We start from the raw sequence: 25,629 nt of genomic DNA, 5'->3' as shown, positions 1-25,629 counted from the left end.
TTTTATTTGATCATTTCCAAGCATTATTCATTAAAGACATAGATCATTTTCTTTCCCCCCCCCACCCCCCATAGCCAACGCGTAAGTCCACTGGGCATTAGATGTTTTCTTGATTTGAACCCATTGCTTTGTTGATAGTATTTGCATTAGAGTGTTCATTTAGAGTCTATCCTCTGTCATGTCCCCTCAACCTCTGTATTCAGGCAGTTGCTTTTTCTCGGTGTTTCTACTCCCATAGTTTATCCTTTGCTTATGAATGGTGTTTTTTTCTCACCTTCCCCTAATTTTATGTTTACCAATCACAGTTGAAGCTTTGCTTTAGGACTTCCCAGGGGCAGTTAGTTTAATTCTGATTCATCACCCACTATTACACAAGTGAGTCACAGACCTCCCCCACTCAAATGTGAATGAGATGTTTACACCTTTGGTGATTAAATCTAAAAATGGACAGATCTCACCATTCAATTTTTAAGTAGTATGTTTGCACTTTTGGTAATTAAATCTAAAAATGGCCAGGGGAATTAATTTAATTTTCATAATCAGGAGAAAGTTCATTAATTTCATTTTCACAATTAGGAGAGAGTTAAATTTAATCTTCACAGATGACTCAGAAAAGGACTCTTTTTAGGAGGTTACACTTATGCTAAGACTTTAAAAAAGTTAGGAGTTGCTATAAGCCCCAGTGAAGAGCCTTCCAGATGTGTGGACAGCCTATGCAAGGGAATAGTAGCAGAAAGTGGAAAGTAGGATACAAGGAACAGTAAATGGGCCAGTTTGGCTAAAGCATAGAATATTCAAAGGAAAAAATAATGTTTACTGGTCCTCAAAAGGTAAATTGGAGTCAAATTGTGAAAGGGTTTACATAAAAATTGATACATTTATATTTTATCTTAGAGGCAATAGGGAGCCTCTGAACTTTGTTAAGCAGGGCACTGATATAATCAGTTCTGTTTGGTTGGACTATCAATTTGCCACCTTTGTGAGAATATACTGGAGAGAAGAGACACATGCCAAGAGACAATAATTAAGAGACTATTTTAGTAATCTAGGCGGGAGGTATTTGAGGCCTGAGTGAGAGTGGCACTATCAGTGAAAAGGAGAATGATATTGCTGTGGAGGTGAAGAGGTGTACCCCTCCAGTTTGCGAAGGATACCTTTCTGCAAGAATGCAAGACTCCAAAACTTAGCTTAAAAATAAAAAGAGAAATTTATTAATTTAAAAAGTAATGTTGAGAATGGCCAGGAGGATAGTACAGATGGAACATCAAGATGGAAGGCTGCTCCTTGGGAGGACAGCATGGATGGAAAAGCTGTCCCCCAGACGACATCAGTTCTGGGGATTTTATATCCTTTACAACAGATGCTATGTCATGGTGTTGTCAGGACTCTAGAGTGGTAAACCCTCAGGCATTCAGTCAGGGGTTTGATTATCTGACTGGGGTCTGCCTGGAGACATAGGGAATGGCCCTCATAAAAGATTCTTTGGTTTTAAGGAACCGACATATCTGAGATACAGCCTGATAGAATCGAGGTGTAGTCTGGAGGTGCATCTCTCTGTCTATCTTAAATCTAAAGGAGGATCAAAGGAGGACAATCATGTCAGAGTCCTATAGGGGTCACTGAATGTTTTAGGCTAGGAGTCATGAGGATGTAAGGGAGCAAAGGAATTTACATGATAATAGTTTGTCTGAGTTTCTGGGTGTACAATGCCCATGCCAATATGAAATATTTCTGATTTGAAGCAAGAGGCTGGGCTGATTGGATAGAAAAGATAAATGAAATGTAAGAGTGGATGCAGTAAGATGGACCCTTTACTTCATAGGTGATTAGAAGAATGGTAGTATACTTTATAAAAATAGGAGAATTAGGAGGGATATGGATTTAGTTGGGAGAAGTTAATAAATTATATTTTGGAAATAGGCAGCTTAGGTGGCTCAGTATTTCAATTGCTCGACTTAGAATCAGTAAGATGCCTGGAGGAAGTCATTTGATCACTGTTTGACTTAATCCCCTGGAAAAAGAAATGGCAAACCACTTCAGTATATTTTCTGAGAAAATCCCATGGACAGTATGGTCCACAGGGTAACAGAGTTGGACATGAATGAAAAATAACAACATTTTGAAAATGTTGACTTAGAGATGCATACAGAAAATCAAGGGATAGATAAATAGCAAGTAATTAGAGATATAGAAAAGATCAGAAAAGGGATGAAAACTGCATATGTAGATTTTAAAGTCATTTGAAAAGAGGAAATAGTTAAATTCCTGGGAATTAATGAAATCATTACAAGGGCAGAGAAAGAAAGGGATTCAAAAAATAGCTATTTGATATATACGTAGTTAGGGGATGAGATGGTATTCTACAAAAGAAAAAGAAGAATCAATCAGTTGGAGAACCAGGAGATAATACAAAAATCCAGGAAGACAAATACATCCTTGAGAAGGGGCATGGTCAATACTGTTTGTTCTTCTCTGTAGAAGAGAAGGTAAAAGTGATAAGGACTGAGAAGAGGCAATTGGATTTAGCAATAAAAAGATCACTGTTGATTTTAAAGAGAGTGTTTTAAATCAAGTGGTAGTGGCAGGATCCAGATTGCAAAGGCTGAGAAAAGAGGCAAACTATGGTAGAAGACAAGATCAAGGACACAAGTAGAAAGGTTGGTCTTGGGAAGGAGAACTACTCCTTTCCCTGAGATGGACAAAATAGGGCAGTACAAAAGATAATATTTAAGGAATACAAGGTACAGAATTTTGAGGGGAAAGGGAATTGGCTAGGGATTCTCTACATCTTTTTATTTAAATATGAAATGAAGTCTTCTAAGAAAAAGGGTTTGTGGTATATGCAGATACCTTGAGGAGAGATGAATTTTGGATGGGACGATGGAATTAATGATATGAGAGAAGTATAGAAGGATTGACATACTAATAAGGCAATTAGGTGGATTAGTGGATCTAACCCTGAACAACAGTTTCTGAACTATAACATGAATCCAGTAATGGCCTATTTGAATTGACATGTTTCAGTGAATCAGTAAGCATAACTCTGTGTATGTATTAACAAGTTGACTGATGGCAGGTGTAATTTCTCCTAGCTGGAAAGAACAAGTGAAGAATCATGAGAATACATCAAGCTGTAACTTCTCTCTGTCCAGAGCAAAATTTACCTCCTAGTTTCTGCTTCCAATTGGAAAAAAATACTACAATTCCCATCAGCCCCATGGCCAATGAGGGAATGTAAAGTTTTTTTCAGCAACAGCACAATAGTAAAAACACAGAAGGGGGGTAATAATCTAGGGTTGGGTTTTGGAAGAGAATTAGTTACAATTTATAAGGTATAAATCTAAAATGATTAACTTCATGAACATTAGCTATTATTATAAGATCATAAATTTAGAGCTGTATGGCATCTAAAAAGTTCCATACCTCTAATTTTACAGAAGAAAACTTAGGCTAAGAGAGAATCAATTATTTACCCATGGTTACATAGCTAGTAATTATCAAAGGAAGGATTTCAACTTGAGTCTTCCTGACTCCAAATCCGGCATGTTCAGTTGTATTTTCATTTTTTTTTTAATTTTTGTTTTGTTTTTAATCATGTCTGAGTTTTGTTTTGTTTTACTCTATTTTGGGTTCTTTGGGCAAAGATTCTGGAGTGGTTTTACATATCCTTCTTCAGCTCATTTTACAGATGAAGAAACTGTGGCAAACAGGATTATGTGGCTTGCCAAGAGTCCCACAGCTATTAAGTGTCTGGAGTCAGATTTGAACTCAAGAAGATGAGTCGAGACCCAGAATTCTATGCACTATGCCAATGTACTAAAACCACTTAGCTGCCTCCTTCATTTCATAATTTATCAACTAAGTTATTATCTTCTCTCTAATGGTATGGTTTGGTGTCTCCTTACTTTTAAACCTTTTATGTACTTTCAAAAAAGATGTTTTACATAGACACACCCATTCACACACAAAATAGTTAAACTCTAGGGGGCAGTCCCAATAGCTTATGAATGTTTTTTGTTTATATTTTTAAAAAGAGATTAGTGCTGATATGGACCTTATGTCTTCTTCACCTTATCTGATAATATTTCAGTCTGCATTTTAAAATTTAGTTTAGTTCAGTTTTATCCATAATTCATTATCTTTTTTGAATAATATATTCCTTTTTCCTTTTAAAATAGCTTCCCCTCACTAATATTTTATATCTAGTTCATTCTTTTCTTCACAATATTTAGGAGTAGTTTCTTTTATCTAATCTACTCTTAGGTTTTCACAGATTAATCTTCATATTATCTCACATTTTGTTAGTGCCCTCCTTCCCAGAGATGTTTACATTACTTTTCTTTTCAAATTGCTAAGGTACTTCATTCTCACTTCTAATTTCACACTGATTTTCTTTCCTGTAACATACATTTGCAGAATTTACATGTAATAAAAAAGTAATAAGAATTCTGATTCCTCTTTGAAAAATTTTTTTCAGTATTCCTTTGGAGGAAAATAATTGTTTTCTTCCAATAGAATCCAATTTTCTCCTCTAAATGGAGTAAATATACTCCTTTACAAACATACCCTGTTGGCCTACATTTGGTTTATCCATTGTCATAATATCCCATTTAAGTCCTATTTTTTTTTTTTTTGCTAGACATAAGAAGGTGAATGCGACATTTTTTTTTTTAATTTGGAGGGAAAGGCAAAGAGGATGAAAGAATTTGGTAAATGGAATGTTTTCAGTGTACTTTTACAAAATGATAGTAAGGAAGATGTAAAGGTATTTAAGATATATGTTTAACAGTTATTTGCTCTGAGAGCCATATAGTGTATTCCTTTAAACAACTGCATCCTCTTCAGTAAACTTCATCCTTTTGTGTTTCTTTCTCCCCCTTTTGGAGCCCAGGTACTACCTTTCTCTCCAGTTGCATGTAAGCATTTAATATCAGTTTAGAACATGAGTACAAATATTTCTTTACCACACCTAAATGGTGTATCCTGTGAATCTGATTTGCTGCCACAGTTCTACCATATTTCCAAAACTCTCTCCATTCACTCCTTTTTCTCATCCCATCTCACAAAATGGAGCATTGGCCTAATATTTAAAATAAGGAGCATCCCCATTCTCACTTTTTAATCCCATAACACTCTAGTGTAGACCTCAGAAATTGCTTGGGGATAATATTTTCTGTCCCTTGTCAGAGGGAGGATAAAATTGCTCTTTCTCCATCTAATTCAAATAAGAAGTTTGTTGTGAAGGTTTCTATCTCACCCTCTGTCCATTGAGTTTAATATGCCCCCTGAATACTTTCTTTGTATTCTGAACTCCTGTGAGTGGAAGGTTAATGTTTATTATATTTCGCCAAATATTGATGTAAGTATCCATTTGTTGACTGAAGTCATCTAATGTGCATTATAGTTTTTCCTTTGGGAAAACTATCCACTGTCTCTGAAGATAAAATGCTCTAAGACCTTACTTTTAGCATCACATTTATCCCTGGCAGTCTTTTATCCTCATTATCTAAGAAGATAAGACTTTTCCAAGTGGCACATAGACAGGGAAGGTGATAATGCAATCAGTAGTGTAGAGATTTGAGACAATGCAAGTGTAGAGGGATCAGCTTCATGTAGCCTTTACTAACATCCATCATTAAATGGAATAAGGGGATTATGCCATTAAGACTTGATGATTTCTAGAGCTTCTAGGTTTTTTAGTGGTAATTTGGCACCAAGTCTTGACCTTCTGCTCAGTTCTGCCCATTTGTCTGAACAGGCGAGCCAATGGTGAATAATTAGCAAAAATCCTTACATAAGCATCCATGGCAATAAAACATCTCAGAGCTAACATTTTAAGTGTTCTGCCTTCAGTAAGTCATTTGTAACTTCACAAGCTTGATGACTATTTTGATTAAAACCAACTAGGACAGATTTTGATGAAGAATAGGTTTCTTTTCTCCCCTGTCTTGCCCCTCCTTCTGCTTCAGTTTTCTTTCCAAGGTTTCAAAGCTTATACCTGCCACAATACTAAGGGAAACATTTGATTTAAACAACTTATTTACCAAACAGTGTCTCACCAATTTAGCCCAAGCAACAAAAATCTGAGTTTGATCCATGTGGTAGCCCCATGGAGACAGGGGCTTTATCTTTATCACTAAAGCTTTCCCTTCATAGGAATTCTTACTTCTCATCAGAATGACAGATATTTCAGTCATTGCCAAGATATAATGTTTGGTCACCAGTTAGTCATAGTACCAAGCCCGACCATATACAAATACTCCAGACCAACTACTCTTCCTTCCACATATGGGAGCTTAAGGTAGTTCAATTGAATTTCATTACAGATGCCAAGTGGGTCAGCCCAATGCCAATTCAATCTCACTATTATCCTGGCATCTGGGTCATGCTTGTTAATTGGTGACTCCTCTTCAATATCAATAATTCTAAAACATACATTTGCTTGGTACCAGCAGTCATAGCCATTAGCAAAAATTCCTTCTATCATTATGCCTCTTCTTCCTTCTCTCTACCTTTTCATAACCTATAGCCACACTATGCACACACATTGATTGATTTGTCATCAGTGGATCCAAAGTCCCATTTGTTCTTTTGCCAGTACTTACTGTTAAATTTTAGAACTTATTACCTGTGTGACAATAGGCAAATCATTTAACTTCTATAGGCCTCAGTTTTCTCATTTGTAAAATGAGTACATTGTACTACATAAATTCTAAATTCCCTTCTAACTCTAAATTTGTAATCTTATAATCCTAGGGACTAATAGCTCCTTATTCACTGAATACAAGCCACTATACTATGATTATCAAATTTTTCATTGTCATGTTTCATGTCTTCCTCTAAGCTGCTGTTTATTTTCGGGTGGGAGTGATATTTGCATATATACACAAATACACACATATATGTATATATATATATATACATACACTTATACATATATGCAAATTATTCTTTCACCACCATCATCTCACCAGAAAGTCCATAATATAATGTTGTTCAGTCATTTCAGTCATATGCAACTCTTCATGACCTCATTTGGGGTTTTCTTGGCAAAGATAATGGAGTGGTTTGCCATTTCCTTTTCCAGATCATTTTATAGATGAGGAACAAGGGCAAATGGGGTTAAGTGACTTGCCCAGGATCACACAAATAGTAGGTGTCTGAATATTTAAATTCATGAAAATGAGTTTTCCTGACTCCAGACCTGTCATTCTACCCACAATACTTCTTACCTGCTCCCAAAATATAATGATAAACTTTTAATGAGATGTTTAACTGGAAATATGTGGTCATACCAAATAATACCTTCATGAGGGTTTAATAACTTACCGGTTGAATCAGGAAAGGGGGGAAAAAAAGAAAAAAGATTGGTTTAGGAAACAAATAAATCCATGCCTCTGGGCTTTAAATAGCTGAGCCCTAGACACAGAGTGAGGTCAAAAAAGTACAAGCTATTCCACTGCTTTAAACTAAGTAAGTGATCCATCCTTACAGAGACTGTGCAATTTAGTTGAAGGGTTAGGATTTAGGTGTATGTCAATAATAATAATGAATATAATACATGGCAAATGAATTATAAAAATAACAATGAGTTACAAAGTTTGGAGACCGTACTTTTCTCCCATGCCTGAACCCAAGGGAAGTGTGAACAACCAAATGGAGGATGAAAAGATGGACTGAATCCCATCCTCCCCATGATAGCAATTCTGGCATTTTTCTCCAATATAACCATACTTAATCTTCATTCATTTTCTCTAATACCCTCGATTTTGCTCACTCTTTCCACATTTGTTCAAAGTCACAGTCTCCCTGCTCCTGTAGCTGCTTTTAAGCCTTAAAGATCATTCCTAGTCAGGCCCCATAGCAGCAAATGTGCAAATACCACTGAAAAATCATTCTTCCTCCAATTTAAGGATACCCATTCTCTGTTCCTCAAGTATATCTTATGTACATAGCAAGGATCCCTTAGTAGGTGGACCTTTGCTGTACTGTACTAGCATGTGAGGGTTTCTTTCTGTATTAGAGGGTTGGTTTGGGTATAATGGAGAAAGAACAGATGATCCCAGAAAGTAGAAGGAGGGTGAGATGGATTCTCCCCTTCAGTTTTCTTCAAATATGTCTCTCCACTAACCCTGCCTTTACTCCCCTCTAATAACTGATTACTGGGTGAACCTTTTCCCTTGGGGAAAGAGAGAGAAATCGGCTCTCTCCCCCTTCGATATGACAAGGAAGTCAATTTAAGATAACTGACAACTTTATTCTAACAAATGGTGGTTGGGGTAAGGTAAACAAAATGTCTGCAGGTTGGAATTTATAGGAAAAGAGAGTAAGGAAAGTCCCTATCTGTCTAAAAATATCTTTCTCCCTCCCCCCCCCCCCAACTTGAAAGGCTCGGGCTTGTCAGCCTGGTCTCTAAGAGGCCCAGGGTTTGGTGACACCTGGTCTTAGCACAACAGAGCCAATGTCCAGACTCAGGGTATCACAGGAGCTGTGAGAGATCTTCTGATGCTCTTCTTCTTGTCAGGGTTTGCCATAATTCTTGGTGTCTTGGGGGGGGTGGTTAGGATCAATGAGGGATTTTGTATGGCTCAGGAGAGAAATCTCTGATCAGCCTGTCATCCTTGGCTTCTCAAGCAAGAGAGAGAGAGAGATCAACTGTCTCCCTATTGAATCTCCTCTTCCCTCCAGATTCCAAGCCTCCTTCACCATCCCCCACTGTGGATGCAAACCTCCATATGTCCTCCAGGCTCTGTCCCTCAGAGTCTCTGGATCATTCCTCTATCACATTCCTCTACTTCTCATTTTGAGCCAGAGAAATCTCATGGGATGAAGAAACATCTAGTAGTAGTAGTAGTAGTAGTAGTAGTAGTAGTAGTAGTAGTAGTAGTAGTAGTAGTAGTAGTAGTAGTAGTAGTAGTAGTAGTAGAGTAGTAGTGGTAGTCTCTCGGTGATCAAGAATGACAATTGTCTTTGTGCAGTTTTATCTACGGTGTACCCTCATGTGGCTTTGGAGTCCAAAGGCTGAGGCGCACAGTTTGTGGCACATGGGGCCTGGGACGCCAGTTGTTAGGGAGGGGCGGTTGTGGCCTGGTGTCGGCGTTCACGCGCAGGGACAAGACGTCGACGCCGCTCATCTTCAAAGGTGGTGGCTGCATGGTTAATGTGGGCTCGCCAGCTGCTTCTGTCAGAGGCAGCGAGTTCTAGTTGCTTTGGTGTCATGCCAGCCCACTTCAAGTTGGACTTTAGCTGGTCCTTGAATCTCTTCTTTGGTCGGCCTTGTTTCCTGAGTCCAGCTGACAGTTCACCGTAGAATACTTGTCTTGGTATTCACTGTGGGTCCATGCGGATGACGTGTCCAGACCATCGTAGCTGGGTTTTGAGGACCATGACTTCGATGCTGGTGGAGTTGGCTCTGTCGAGGACTTCCTGGTTGGTGATTCGGTCCTGCCATCAGATCCTCATGATTGACCGGAGGGAGCGTTGGTGGAATTGCTCCAGCTGTTTCATGTGCTTCCTGTACAGTGTCCATGTCTCACAACCGTACAGGAGCGAGCTGAGGACCACTGCGTTATACACTTTGAGCTTCGTCACAGTGCTTACACCTCTGTGTTGGAGGACTTTGCAGCGCAGCCGCCCGAGTGCCTGGCTGGCCTTTTGGATCCTGGCATTGATCTCGTGGTCTAGGGACCCGTCGTTGGCGATGCTGCTGCCCAGGTACTTGAAAGTGTTGATGTTAGAAAGCTGTGTGCTGTCGATTGTAATGCATGGCTGGTTCGTTGGCCTCCCTGGTGTGGATTGGAACAGCACCTCTGTTTTGCTGAGGCTGATAGTCAGGCCAAACAGTTTTGTTGCTGTGGAGAACCTGTCCACAATGGTTTGGAGATGATTTTCTTGGTGGGCCATGAGAGCACAGTCATCTGCAAAGAGAGCTTCCAGGATGAGTCTCTCTGTTGTCTTTGTTTTTGCAGTCAGGCGGCGAAGGTCGAATAGTGAGCCATCCAGTCGGTATTTGATGTAGAGGCCCAGGTCTAGATCCATCACAGCATGTCGTAATACTTGGGTGAAAAATAGGTTGAATAGTACCGGAGCAAGGACACAGCCTTGTTTCACACCATTGGAGATGTTGCAGCGATCGGAAGTCTCTCCACCAGATAGGACTTCCCCTGTCATGTCGACATTAAAGAGCTGGATCAGTTTGACAAATTTTGCTGGGCAACCGAGCTTGCTAAGGATCACCCACAATGCATCCCTGTTCACTGTGTCGAACACCTTTGTCAGGTCTATGAAGACAATGTAGAGACTCAGGTTCTGCTCAAGGCATTTTTCCTGCATTTGGCTCACTGTGAAGACCATGTTGATGGTGCTGCGATCTGGTCGGAAGCCACATTGTGATTCAGGCAGGTTCTGCTCTGAAACAGATGACAGGAGTCTGTTGAGTATAACAAGGGCGAGGATCTTTCCAGCAGTGGAGAGTAGTGAGATGCCTCTGTAGTTGTCACAGGCTGCTCATGAGCCTTTGTTCTTGTATAGGGCTATGATGGAGGCATCTCTGAGTTCTGGGGGCATGTCTTCCTCTTCCCATATGCTGGTCAGCACTATGTGGAATGCCTGGAGCGCCTTTCCATTTAAGGCCTTGTGCACCTCGGTTGGAATCCCGTCTTTACCGGGTGCCTTGCCTGCACTCATTTGTTTAATGGCTTTTTGGACTTCTATTGAAGTAGGGACATCAAGTTGTTCAATGGAGTGGTTTTGGGGGATCTGGTCAAGGATGCTTTGGTCGACTGAAGAGGGTTGGTTGAGAAGCTGACTGAAGTGTTCTTTCCACCTGTTGCTGATGCCTTTTTATCTTTTATGAGAGTGTCACCGTCAGAGGATAGCAAGGGAGTGGTGGTGGGTTTTAATGGCCCATAGACAGTCTTGAGGGCACTGAAAAATTGTTTGTAGTTTTTCATATCAGCAAACCGCTGGATTTCTTCTGCCTTTTTTTCCCACCATTGGTCTTGCATCTTCCTGATCTCACACTGCGCCATGGCTTGGAGAGACGTGAATCTGTCCTTTTTAGGAGCAGAGTTTGGGTTATTTTGCCACTCCATAAAGACTTTGTTCTTCTTGCTCAATAGGTCTTCAATAGCAGTGTTGTTCTCGTCGAACCAGTCCTGGTGGTTGCTGTTTTGGGTCTAGGACTGCCTTTGATGTTTCCTTCACTGCGTCTCTGAACTGGTTCCATTTCTCGGTTGAGCTTCCAGTGAGTGGTCCCTTGGCAGACAGCTTGTTGTCCAGGCAGGACTGGAATGTTTGCAAATAAGATGGATCTCTAAGACGACTCACGTTGTAAAATGTGCGAACTGTCTGGGCGCATTTTGGATGGCGAGGCGCAATGTGCATTTGAAGAGTCACTCTAACCAATCGGTGGTCTGTCCAGCATTCAGCTCCTCTCATGGCTCTGGTGATCTTTACATCCTGGATGTCTCGCCGGCGTACAATGATGTAGTCAATGAGATGCCACTGTTTTGATCTTGGGTGCATCCACATTGTTTTATATTTGTTCGCCATTCTGAACACAGTGTTCATGATGGTGAGTTCGAACTCTGAGCATTTGCTGAGTAGCAGTAGGCCGTTGTTGTTTATTTTGCCCACGCTGTGTTTGCTGAGCACTCCTTTCCATCTTTCATGGTCCTGGTCAACGTGGGCGTTGAAGTCTCCCAGTAGTATCAGCTTGTCATTTGTGGGCACTGAGTGCAGGATGGCACTCAGATCAGAGTAGAACTGTCCAATGGTCTCCTCTATGCTGGTCAGTGTTGGGGCATATGCGCTGATGATTGTGGCATACCGGTCTTTGCTGAGAGGCAAACGGATCTTCATGAACCTCTCGCTGATGCCCACAGGCAAGTCTGGCAGCTGTTTGAGCAAACTGGTCTTGATGGCCAGGCCAACACCGTGGATTCTGTCTTCATTTGAGGCTCTACCTTTCCAGAAGAAGGTGTATGCAGTGGTGGGTTCGCTGAGTGATCCCTCTTCTGGTAGGCGTGTTTCACTTAAGGCTGCAATGTTGATGTTATATCGCGCCAGTTCTTTACTGATTAGAGCTGTTCTTCTCTCAGGTCTTGGGGTATTCTCTCTATCAAGTAATGTCCTGATGTTCCAAGCTCCTAGTAGGAGTTTCTTTGTATTTTTTCTTTGATTTCTTTGATTTGTTTCTTTGTAGTTTTTCTTTGATTTCTTTGATTTGTTTCGAAGAAATATCTGAGTTAAGATACACGTCTCATTATATTATCTTTCTCCTCAAAGCCCATCCCTTTTCCTCTTTTTGATATGGGCACCACCATCCTTTCAGTCACCCAGTACTTGATTTTGGTATTATTTTTGACTCATCATTTTCATTCACTCCACATATACAAGCAGTTGACAAAATTTGTAGGGTATCTATCTTTCAAGCACCTCTCACATCCTTCTCCACTTGTCTAATAACAGGGCAGACACCCTAGTTCAGTGCTTCAGCACTTCTTGCCTGGACTACTTCATCCTAATGGGTCTCCATGCCTGAAGACTCTTAATTTTCCATACATTTTCTGCACACTTGCCAAATTTATTTTTGTAAAGTATAAACCTTACCATGTCACCTACTTTCCTAAATTCCAGTAGCTCCTTAGGGAGTATAGGATCAAATAAAAATGCCCTAGTTTCACATGTAAATCCTTTACAAACGTACCTACCTACCTCTCTAGCCTTAGCCAAACTAGCTTTCCTGTTGTTCCTGCATTCATTGAAAAGTGCAATTAAAGTATTGAAATATCAATAGTAATTTGAAGTATGTTACAAATGTGTACTATTCATCTTTGTTTTTTAGCAGAACCACAAAAGAAGAAAAGATTTATAGTGAAAGCTTTCTTCTGGGTAGAAATCAGGAACAATTAGCTTTTGCTTCTATTTTTTATTGTATTCAGGGAATATCTCTTCACAGAAAAACCTGACACCTGCTGAAAAACTCATATTTACTTGTGTTATGACTTATTATTTCTTTATTGAATTGTGTACCTTTCATCTTAAGGAAAAGGAATTCATATTCTTTGCTGACCAGATTGATCAAATTAACTGAAAGATTAATTACTAACAAAAAATCCCATTATTTTTAAGTCTACTTTGTCTCCCAGGACACACAAAGAGATTTTAAAAATATAACAAAGCATATTTAATCACATTGCTCTTACTAAAAGTGTTATTAGTAATAATACTCTGGTTGAGAGAAAAAGGAACTTTGTTCCATTAATAAACCAATATCTAAAGTATTTTCTTTTTTCAGTTTAATGTCATCTTTTTATTTTTTATTTTTGTCCATGTTTTTAGAATATATGGTATATTAGTATAATGAATATATATATATAATTTTTAATAAATTATATATCTTTTTGGAATGCAAAACCTTTTATTGATTATAGTATCTTATTTTGAACATAAAGTTAAAGATTATTGTTGTACACAGTGTATACTATCAGTGAACACATTTTTACATAACTGTTGTAATATTTTTTCTAGACTATACAGAGCACCTAGGTGAGACAAATAAAAGGACTTTTAGAATCTGGCAGTAGTGGAAAATAGTGGCCTAGAAACAGATTTAGGAAGTCCAAGATCAACATAATCCAAAGCATTGATGTGAAATTAGTCAAGAGATAAATCTGTAACCACATGATTAATTAAGTACAGGGCAATTAAGGAGTTTAAGTAAAAGATAGTGTCAGGAAGTTCATAGTCACATGATATAATGAAGCAGTGATGGAGAAGAGTGTAGGCAGCTGGGTAGTGCAACAGGTAAAGTATTAGAACTGAGTTAGGAAGATCTGAGTTCAAATCTGATCTCAGACACTAGATTTGTCACCCTGGGCAACCCAAACTTATTTACCTCAGTTTCCTCATCTGTAAAATAAGCTGGAGAATGAAATGGCAAACCACTCCATTATTTTTGCTTAGAAAACACCAAATGTAGTCATGAAGAGTCAGATACAACTGAACAAATGAAGAAAGGTAACCTCAGAAAGGCCAGAATGATCCACTGGTTAAAATAGCAAGGTAAACTCTATTAAGCAGCACAGAACCATTAATATTTGAGAGAGCTACTGTCCTAGAAGAGCTTCTAGGCTTCTGAGACTGTTTATTCCTAAGCAGCTATCTGAGGAATAGCTTTCATCTCTACCTCTGCTTTAAAACAACCTCCAGGTTGTATTGAGAGCTTTTTTTATTGGTCCTGGGTAAAACCACTATATTCTGGCAAGATCAAATTGAACTCCTCCTGGGGGGCCTGCATAAAAAAGTAAATAAAGCACTAGACTTGGAAACAGGAATTCTTGGGTTCAAATCCTATTCTTAACCTTTATTAGTTCTCTCTCCCTAAGCAAGTCATTTAACCTCTTCTGGTCATTATTTTTTACATCTCTAAAATGAATTGGTTGGACTTTATGATTTCTCATGTAATTTCAAACTCAAAATCTCTAATTTCATCATTTTTTAATGTTTTTGTATCACCAGTTGTTCTAGTGTTATTCGGCTAACCTTCACTCACATTGGCAGGTCAGGTTCATAATGGGTGACTGACTATTGCTTTCTTCATATTTCTAAGGAAAATTCTAAAGGTTTGGGACTTTTCTTTAGCACAAAATATATTTCTGTCTGACTCAGTCCCAATGCTCAATCCTTTGCACTACCCAGTATACTCTCTTCATTGATTATCAGATGATATCAATTATCCAATCAGATTTAATTAGCTTTGAGAAGTGTGCTTAGTAAGGTACTATAAGAAAATGAGTTGATATCAAAGCATCCTTTTAATAAAGCATGTCCAAAAGTACAATCCTGGGAGAAGTGTCTTTAAGATTAGACAAAAACAGAAGATATATCTCATAGCTTTTGAAAGTCCTTCATGGAGTCCACACGATGTTCTTCTTACTACTACAAAAAAACTTTCTGCTAGTTTTCTTATAAAGTCCTACTGTTTCCCTTTACTCTTTGTGTCCTACTGTACTCAATACCCATGAAGATCTTGCCATAGCTGCTCCAGGTACACTCTTGTGGCCCGTGGGGGACTTCAAAATCCTCCAACCATTCAAACTTCACAAAGTCAGCTTCTTGGCAAGAGGAAAGAGAACCAGGAGCTCTTCTCTTCTCCTTCTTGCTTCAGATGATTTCCTCTCAGGGGCTTGTTTGGATTATATTCTTTTCTGGACTGATGTTATTGAAATACTTTTCCAATTTAGCTGATCATTTTGTAAAAGTCTCATGGTATTTAATTTGCCTAGTGGTTTTCATTCCTTACAAAGAGTCTAAAGGCTTTTCACAGCTCGTTTATTGCATTTGATTAATTGATTCAATAGAAGTGTTCTTAAATAATTAAGGTAGTCACTTAAAGCAGGGTGATGATGTTTGAATTGAAGCACCACCCTTACACTATGTTCCATGAATGAACTATCTACTTCCATAGAAGTTGTCTTCCCCATAAGTGGTAGAGAGAAGAAAGAGTATAGAAGAGAACATTATTTGAATTAGGAATGGGGATCTAAATCAAACAGTTTCTAAATTACTTTCTAAAAATAGACATTACACAGTAAGTGTCAGAATAGAATCTTACAGCATCCTTTTATCCAAAATAAATACATTTGAAACTTTTCTTCCATTTGTAATCCCCAACATTATTCCACAGTAGAATAAAGAAATGTTACTTTTAAGTTCCTGCAGAAATCTTATCTTTTTGCTGGATTTCTTACATATCTACTGTAAAAATTAAAATTAGTCTCAATAAATAAAATATATATTTTAGGAGATTTATTAATGATCATTAGAAATCAAGGAATAAAGAGGAAACAAAATAAAGACCACATGCCCATGGCTGATTAGCACATTTAAAATCCCCACACTTAGCTTAACACCCCCACCATGCTGGCTACAAGCCCAAGAAAGAGGCCCAAGAGGACTGCCCACTCGCTATATCCTCTGTCTACAAGAAGTAGGTGAGGACAAGAAGTCAGTGGGCTCCCAGGAAATGTAGTTCTTTTTTAGGGTAACAGATTTTCAATTATACACTACTTTGGCTCTTAGAAAATTCCTTCATGAGAAGCATCTAAATCCTAATTTTGTTTCATTATTAGCACTTTTTCCATTTTTACTTGAGAGGCTAAGGCAAAATATTGGTCTGGCCATTCTATAACCATCCCAGAAACCATATTGACTTTAAAGAAAGAAGTTTAACTCTGGAATCACCCTGCTCTAATTAAGCATGTGCTTTTCTGGTTCTCTAAAATTGTGACATGGAAAGATTGGACACCCAGGCAGTGTTCATCAAAAGCTCATTAGTCCTAATGTCAGTTCTGATGCATGTTCAGAAATGTGACATTGAATAAGCTGCCCTAACCTCTGGTCTCTCAGTTCCCTTAATGTATGGTAGGAGGACCCTATTCAGAGGAGTATTGGAAGAAAGAGCTTAGAAATCATTATTTCTGCTTATAGCTTCTAATGAAATGTATGGCTCAGCACTTCTGTTAGATCATGGTGCAAATGAGGCCAAACTTACAGGTTTGCTCTTTCTCTAGGCTATTTAGTTCTGTTCTGCTCCATAGACTGTGCTCCTAACCCCATACATCCATCTCAAAAAAAACATATCATTGGTTGCTGGGGGTGCCTTGGCTAGAAGCTATAAATGGATCAAAGCAAATTCATCATTATTAATAGAGAAAAAATTAAAAGCACTTCATTTGCAGAAAATGGTTTAATATCATCCTTTTCATATATAGAAAAGAATGTTATTAAGGAAATGAAGGATATCAGTGCTTAGAGAAATATTTACTACAAAGAAGTAAAGTGAAATAAAAAATCAGTGAGACAGCATCATGAGTTATAAGAAACAAAGTAATCTTTATGTACTCACTCCATATCAGCACCTACTTTAAAGGATGTAATTTCTAAAAACATCAATGTTAATTTTTAATGAATAATGCAAGGAGGTGATGAATTGCTTCTCTCTTTTTCTTTAATAACCACTTTTCTTTCTTTGTTTTGTTTCAGAACCCAGTGATAAGCCTCCAGTTCTGTTGATTGCAAATTATGAAACAATTGAGATATTGTATCTTAATGGAAGCAAAGTGGCAGCCCTGAGTTCAGGGAAAGGAAAGGAAATTCACACTTTGGATTTTATTTATAATGAAGGTAGAGTTTGTTGGATTGAGTCAAGGGAATCTTCAAATCAGTTGAAATGTACCCAGATAACAAAAACTGGACGATTAACAGATGAATGGATAATCAACATTCTTCCATCTCTCCACAGTGAGTGTTTTCATCCTTTATGGTTTTCTTTTGCAGACCAAAATATTACCAGATTCCCTTTCATGATTGAAAACTGTCAGAGACTTCTGATTTTCCAGTGTTTTATTTATCGTCAGTTTTTCTCCTTGTGCATTTAAACATTTGGTGAAGTTGATCATTGAGTCGAAGATACTGATTCCTTTCTAAATGCACACAGCAATCGATGTTGGCTGCTTGAATGTTTTGTTTCACAGGCTGCAACCATGGTATGTGGTAGCCAAGGTAGGATACAAAAAATAACAGAATAAGCAAACAACATAGACTTGTAGATTATGTGCCAACCCACTGCAGTATCTTGTAAAACTGTGAAGAAAATTAAGTTTACAGTGGTATAAATTACAGTATGCTAATTAATGCTAATACTATCTAAGATTGCTACATCTTTCTTAGAGTAGGAGAGCTTTTGTATATCTCACTTCCAAAGGCACTGCAAAGATGTGTAATGTGTTGCATATCAGTTTTGGAATAAGCGAAACAGTAACCATCTTCACATTATTATAATTTGCTGCCTTTGTAGAGAAATGCTCATGGATGTGCATGTATGTGTAGCTAATTAGGAAACTTGATGCTTGATATATGTTTTGTGTGTGGAGTGTCTGTGTGTGTGTGTGTGTGTGTGTGTGTGTGTAATTTTTTATTTTCAGTTCCTAATCCTCTCTCTCCACCCTTTCCTTGAACAACTGAAAAGGCAAGAAACATGATATCTTTTATAAACACATTCATGCAAAACATATTACATACATGCAAACATACCCAGAGATAGACAGATACATACTATTCACATTTATACATATAGAGACATGCCTTGAAGAAATTGGATTGAGAATTTTTCACAGTATTTGTTTATTTTATAATTTACTACAAGGCATGACTTTAATAATTCATTAGATATAAAAATTTATAGAGTAATTGGAAAGAAAAATATTCATAGTCAAATTGAGGGAGAAAAAGACTTTGCTATAATAATATTGTATAAAGTTTTCAAGTGTGGGAGGTTTCATAATTTAGAATAAATAATCTTGTTTTATTAAGGCTTTCGAGGTATAATCAATGAGAGGGAAGAGTTGAAGTTAATGATTCCCATCAAATTTAGAGATATAAAATTATATAATATTAAATGAGTCATTTAGCTATATTTAATCATATGTTTGTGACAACAAACAAGAAAATGGGGTTTTTAAAGGTGTAATTGAATGCATTTTTATATCAACAGAAAAGAAAATTTCCATTAGAATACAGTTAAAAGCTTTGGAGATCCTTTTAACAGAACTAAAATAATTGACAAGTTCTTAAGTGTGATAGTAGGTCATAAATTCCCTGAGGCTGTTAACCAAGCTGATTATTTCCAAGAAGCTATAGAGAGTCTATTATAGAAAAGAGTAAATAACAGTAGCAGTGTTTAAAGCAACTGGAGGGCTCCTTGAATCTGTGAATGTCAGAGACATTAGCCCCACACAGATGTTGAAGTCCTAGAGCTGATAACATTTCTAATTAATTATTCAACACAAGCCCAGGCCCTTTGATATAAGGTAAATACTGAGCCAATACCATTACAGTTGACCCAGGCCTACGCAATGCTAGACAGAAAGGTGCCTATCACAGTCAAAAAAGCCCAGGAAAAGACATCTCAAATCTGTAAACAAACTATTCCCTTGTTAATATGCCTTATAACAGGAACAAGCCCTTTTAAAATAAACATTTCTACTCATAAGTGAAATATATTTTTAAAAATGAGTCATGTAAAGCAAATAAAACCCCATATATCAATGAAAGTATAACTTAGATTTGTGTTTTATTATAAAACAATTACTTATAAATCTTTTTTAAAAGGAAACTTTTTGATTTGGTTATGAAATGTAATAGATTTAATTTTGAGCTGAAAAAATGCAATGGACATTTTAAAAGTAGAATAAATCATTTTTCATCAAGTGAGGATTAAGCTATATAATATTCTTCATCACTTTAAGGAGGGGAAAGTGTTTCAATGTGTGGAAGTAATTTAATGAAGGGAATGGGGCAGGGTTGTATATGAAGTGAGCTCCCCTTTCATTGCTCATAAACTAAGTATTTTATCAATGAGTCACGGAATATCTGTATTTTAATATGATTGGCTGTTTATACACCATAACATTTCTTGAATTGATGATAAAGTTTGAATATTCCTTGAATATGTAATAACTTAAAATCAGTCATACCCCAAAAGCAAAAATAATGAGCTGATTGAAGTCGGCTTGAATACTTGCCATTTTCACTCTTCCAAAGATTTTCTGTTGGGCTTTTTTCCATTTTTTTTTGCCCATCTACTCTTAATTTTCCAAAAGAGTTCATTGCTTTTAAACTGGAATATATATTGTCAGGTATAGTAATAGTGGTGTATGCTACTCCTATTAGTGGGTAGGGCAGAGAAAGAAGATTGGGGTCATATCAGTTTATAGAGAGAAAATTTTATTTTAATTTTCAACTTATACAGAGAGAAGCAAACTGAGAATTTTAAAGAACCAGTACAGCCAACATTCTACCCATTAAGAGTAAGATACCCGTTAAGAATTTCACACTCAAAAATTTTGACTTCCTCCTTAGATTCTGCCTTTTCTCTTTATCCCTTTTACCCTCCCTTCCAACTTTTCACTTTTAGTCAGTTTGCCCCTTTTCCCCTCCCTAATGTTACACCCCTTCCCACCACCTCTCCTCTTATTAATCCCCTCTTACTATAGTGCCTTTTAAACTATCTCCCACCCTCTTCCTCCCTTGTATTGCTCCCCTCCCCACCAGCCCATTTATTACCCTTCTACTTCTCTGTAGGGCAGTATACAATGTTCTGCCCCAATGGATCTGATTTTTCTTCCCTCTCTGAGCCAATTCCAATGAGTTTAAGATTGAAGTATTACCTGTTCCCAACCTCTTTCACCCTTCCATTGTATTAGTCTTCTTCCCACCTCCCCCATGAACTTCTTTATGAAATATAAATTTACCCCATTTTATCTCTTTTCCCATTTCACTTAGTATTATCCTCTTTTTTAATTCTAGTTTAAACACACACACACATATACACACATACACACACACATATACACAGACATACACACACACACATATGGTATTTCAAAGTATTTCATCCTATACAGTTTGTCACTGTCCCCTCTAAGTATACTTCTTCTAGCTACCCTGATGATAACAATTTTTAAGAGTTACCAATATCCTCTTTTCTTATAGGGATATAAATCATTTGAACTTATTAAGTCCTTAAAAAAGTTTGTTTTTCTTTAATCCATTTCTTAATTACCTTTTGGAGATTCTCTTGAGTTGTGGGTTTGGGCATCAAATTTTCTGTTTAAGTCAGGTCTTTTCTTTAGGAATGCTTAGAAGTCTTTTATTTTATTAAATGGCCATACTTTCCCCTGCAAGAATATAAGTCAATTTTGCTGGGTAGTTGATTCTTGGTTGTAGATCTAGTTCTCTTGCTTTCAGGAATATCATATCCCATTCCTTCCAGTTCTTCATTGTGAATGCAGCCAGGTCCTGTGTTATCCAAACTGTGGTTCCATGATATCTGAATGTTTTGGAGTTTTTTTTTAGAAGTTTGTAGTATCTTTTCCTTGGTCTGGTAGTTCTTGAACTTGGCTGGGTTTGTTCCCCAAAGAGATAATAGGGAAAAATCCTGGTACAAAAATATTTATAGCTGTTCTTTGTGGTTACAAAAAATTGGAAAATGAAGGTGTGTCCATTGTTTGGGGAATGGCTGAACATATTGTGGTATCTGATAGTGATGCAATACTATTGTACTGAAAGGAATAATGAATGGGAGAAATTCCATGTGAATTGGATAGACCTCCTGGAACTGACGCAGAGCCAAAGGAGCAGAACCAGGAGAAAATTTATACAGAGACTGACACACTGTGGCATAATTGAACATAATGAGCTGCTAGCAGCAATACAACTATCCAGGACAATTCTGAGGGTCTTATGAGAAAGAACACTATCCACATTCAGAGAAAGAACTGTGAACATAAAAACACAGAAGAAAAATATATGATTGATCACATGGTTCAATGGGGATATGATTGGAGATATTTAAATGATCACTCTATTGCAAATAGTAATAATGTGGAAATAGGTTTTGAACAATGATACATGTAAAACCCAGTGGAATTGCTCATTGGCTCCTAGAGAGGGGAGGGGAGGGAAAGAACATGAATCATGGAATCATGGAAAAATATTCTAATTAATTAAATAAATAAATTCATTTAAAAATAATTTAACACACATTTATTTGTAAAGTTAATTCTTACCAAAATCTCTCTTGGTTAAAATATATGCTGAAAGAGTATCTGTAATTAAGCAATAGTTAATTGTATTGCATATTGTGTCAAGGAAGTTGTTCCCCTCCCCCTCCTGAGGAGCTTTACCTGTCTATCAAATGTTCCTGACATACCACAGTTGCACCAGGTTTTGCATCAGTCAACATGCTGTGCATCAATAAAGGTTTGGGGCTCCTTAGGGGGAGAATTGAGAGAGAAGCCAGGAGGAGAAAGAAAAGGAAGAAGTCAGGATTCAGAGCAGGCAGGTGGAGGGAAGGAGGAAAGAGACTGGCAGGCTAGGCACCATGTGGTCAGTTTACTTATAGGAATGATTGTCTACCCATACTAATAAACTTTATAAAATATATATCTGGATAGAAATATCATTCAAGTCTTACAGACTTTCTCTCCAACCTGCCCCCATCCCCTCACTCACTCCTGTCCTTCTCCCCCCTCTTCACCCCCATCCTTTTGCTCTACCTCCCCACCTGCTGACCAGCTCCATTCAATGACCCCACTCACTTCCCCTACCAGCCTCACTACAACCCACACCACTGAAGTCCAGAACACAGGCCAAGCAGCAGTTGCCACAGGTGATTCAAATAAAGGTCTTTTCCCTCTAAGAATTGTCCCTAAATATAACAGATGTGGAGATTTAGTAAACATTAGACATCATACACGTTTTTCTCCACAGGACATTGAGAGACTCAAAGAAAAAACACCTTCTTATGAAGCTGAGCCTGTGGTGGTGATAAATAAGTTTGAAAGCATTTTTCACACATATAATCCCACATGGCTTGATGTAGAAGATTTGCTCTAGGCCTTGCTAACAAAAAGGGAAAGGAATAACATTCTTTCTCTTGTTAATCAGGCCCAAGGAGAGGGAACAACTCATTGGCCAACTGAAGATCCCAAATGGTACCCAAATTCAGAGCAAGATTACTTACAACAATGCCAGGCTAGAAATGCATTGCTAAAAGCTATGAGAGCCTGTTCTGATAGGCCTGGTACATGGACTAAATTTGAAAATCTTAAGCAAGAAGATAGTAAAAATCCCACCCAGTTTTCTTTTTATGTTTGTAATGGGACATTTTTCTTTCTTTTTTTCCTAACTTTGGTGATACTTGAAGTACATGATATCATTATTAATGTTTTTTCTTTTTTACTTGAAGGATAAAGTTTACAGTATAAGTTTACAGTATCTATTAGCCCTAGTAATATGCATACCCAGAAGCTTTTGACTATGGAAACCTGCCATTTATTGTTAAATGTTATGGGACTTTGTTAAATGATTATGTGCGATTCGAAGAGAATGGAACAAAAGTGCCAAGTAACACAAGGTCAAAACAGACCAAAAACCAATCCAGGGAGGATTGTTGAACTTCTATTCCAATAGAAAAGGACTTGAACCTAGTTTGCAAATCGAGGTTGCAGTGCTTGATGTATGTTAAGATGCAGGTTTCTTGAACCATGCTGCATATGCAATACTTTGGGTCAAGTACCTCAGGTTGCCTATCATCCTGACTCCTTTTATCCCTGACAGTGACAGTAAAATCAGACCAGGGAATGATTTTTCCTATTTGCTGCTGAAACTTAGTCCTTTCTCTCTTATAGTTTGGCAATTTTCTGTAGTCCTGGCTGCAAATGGGTAAAGTGCTATATTGCTGCTATTGTTCTACAGGCCTGTGGGACATAACTCACTTTAATTGGATGTTACTGTGATTCAAGAACCTGTTACAGGTTTATTTAGTTTTTACTCTGAATTTTATACTTGTAAGATTTTTATTTTTTTTTATAATTCCTTTACTTATTATTTTTATAGAGAATTTCATGATTTTTACTCATTTATTTGGGATTTTTTTGGGTGATTTGTTTTTGTTTTTCATTTGACTATTGTTTCATATACCTCATAACTCAGTCATGTATCCCAGTGTGATTCTGGTATTTGTCAACACCCTGGGGGGGGGGGGATTGTGTAATTATCACAAAATGCAAGATGTAAAATTTTTTGGAGAAATTTCAGGAAAAGAAATTTGCCAACATCCAAAATCAAGAAAGTGGATCCTTTTGGAGAAGGTGCTGTAAAGATGCCTGAAGAAGCTACACACTGCATCAAAAGATCCAGAATGAACTTTGGGATAAAAAGAACTGAATTGAAGGGGTTTGAACATTCTTATTCTGAATGTAAACTCTTATGCCAAAGGGGACTGCCCCCTAATTGGCATTTTGTCAATGTGTCTATCAATCAGTTTTTGTATTTTACTCTCATCTCTAACTATTGTAACCCCCTTTTAGAAAAAATGTAATATTGTATGTACTTTTATCCAGAAGGTATTTATGGTTATAATTATATTTAAATGATCCATTGGGGAGACTGGTCTCCCAAAGGATCACAGGGGAATTGTGTCAAGGAATTTTATCCCCTTCCCCTCCTGAGGAACTTTACCTGTCTATCAAATGTTCCTGACATACCACAGTTGCACCAGGTTTTGCATCAGTCAACATGCTGTGAATCAATAAAGGTTAAGGTTTGGGGCTTCTTAGGGGGAGAATCAAGAGAGAAGCCAGGAGGAAAAGGAAGAAGGAAGAAGTCAGGATTCAGAGCAGGCAGGTGGAGGGAAGGAGGAAAGAGACTGGCAGGCTAAGCACCATGTGGTCAGTTTACGTATAGGAATGATTGTCTACCCATACTAATAAACTGTATGAAATATATATCTGAGTAGAAATATTATTCAAGTCTTACAGTAGGACTTTTCAACTTTCCTTCTCTCCCCATCTCCTTAACTGAGGTTAGGAAAGAGAAAGTGCTTTTTGAAGTAACTAGAAGTCCAGTGGACTCCTTGGGTGGATGTCCAAGGAAAAATGCCCCAAGGATACTGAGTACTCTCTCTAAGCCTAGTAGTAAGTATCCCCTTCCTGTCCCTCCATTTTTCCTAACTCCTCTCCCTTACACTTTCTGCTTCTTTTTTCCCTTCTTCTCCCTTCCTTCCTGTCTTTTCCCCTCTCCCTTCTCCTTATTCCTTTGCTTCCAACCTTCCTTTTCTCTCTCTTTTCTACCTTCCTTTCTCTCATTCCCTTCCCCTGCTTTCTGTTCTCATGCCACTTCACCTTCTCCCCCTCTATCATTCTTCCCTCTTCCTCTCCCTCCACCACTTCCTTTCCTTCTTCTTCTCCTTTTTTCCTTCCCTTCCCTCTCTTTCTTACTCTTTCTCTGTCTTTCTGTCTCTCTATTTCCCACTCTCAAATTTTCAAGCCTACCAAATTATAACAATTAGTTCACTTTTAGCCAATTAGAAATAGAATGGGGGGCAGCTGGGTAGCTCAGTGGATTGAGAACCAGGCCTAGAGACGGGAGGTCCTAGGTTCAAATCCGGCCTCAGCCACTTCCTAGCTGTGTGACCCTGGGCAAGTCACTTGACCCTCATTGCCTAGCCCTTACCACTCTTCTGCCTTGGAGCCAATACACAGTATTGACTCCAAGACGGAAGGTAAGGGTTTAAAAAAAAAAAAAGAAATAGAATGACCTTCAGATCATAATCTCTTTCTTTGCTATTTTATGGAGCATATATTAGATGGAAACTATTAATGCAAGCATAATACTCAGAGCCTCTGGGTTGGAAAATTTATAATTTTCACAAGGATCTCTGCTCTAATTTAGATGATTTCTAACTAATCCATTGCTTCCTCTATTCCTTTACTGCTATTGCTACTCAAGTTACATATTTTGTGATGCTTCCTTTCATCCTATTTCTATCTAGACTGTGTATGGTTTTTATCAGTACTACATTTTCGTTCCAAGGCAAAAGAATGGTAAGGGCTAGACAATGGGGGTTGAGTGACTTGCCCAAGGTCACACAACTAGGAAGTGTCTGAGGCCAGATTTGAACCTAGTACTTCCTGCCTCCAGGCCTGGCTCTCAATCCACAGAGCTACACAGCTACCCTCTGTGTATGCTTTTTTAAAATCCTGAGTATAACTTAAATCT

The 25,629-nt window shown here is 37.8% G+C and overlaps 1 protein-coding gene across 5 annotated transcripts in view; it reads left to right on the top strand.

The window, feature by feature from the left end:
- LRP1B (LDL receptor related protein 1B) overlaps positions 1–25,629 on the top strand; it is a 2,480,145-nt gene that overhangs the window by 1,116,667 nt on the left and 1,337,849 nt on the right. For all 5 annotated transcript variants that reach the window (XM_007494117.3, XM_056797188.1, XM_056797186.1 and 2 more), the window contains one exon: positions 17,050–17,307. In XM_007494117.3, coding sequence (XP_007494179.2) covers positions 17,050–17,307 — 258 coding nt within the window. The remainder of the gene's footprint in view (positions 1–17,049; positions 17,308–25,629) is intronic.

Source organism: Monodelphis domestica, chromosome 4 (assembly GCF_027887165.1).
Source record: "Monodelphis domestica isolate mMonDom1 chromosome 4, mMonDom1.pri, whole genome shotgun sequence".
NCBI classification, from domain to species: Eukaryota; Metazoa; Chordata; class Mammalia; order Didelphimorphia; family Didelphidae; genus Monodelphis; species Monodelphis domestica.
The sequence above is the reverse complement of the archived record's forward strand: the minus strand, read 5'-3'. Positions and strand labels throughout refer to the sequence as shown.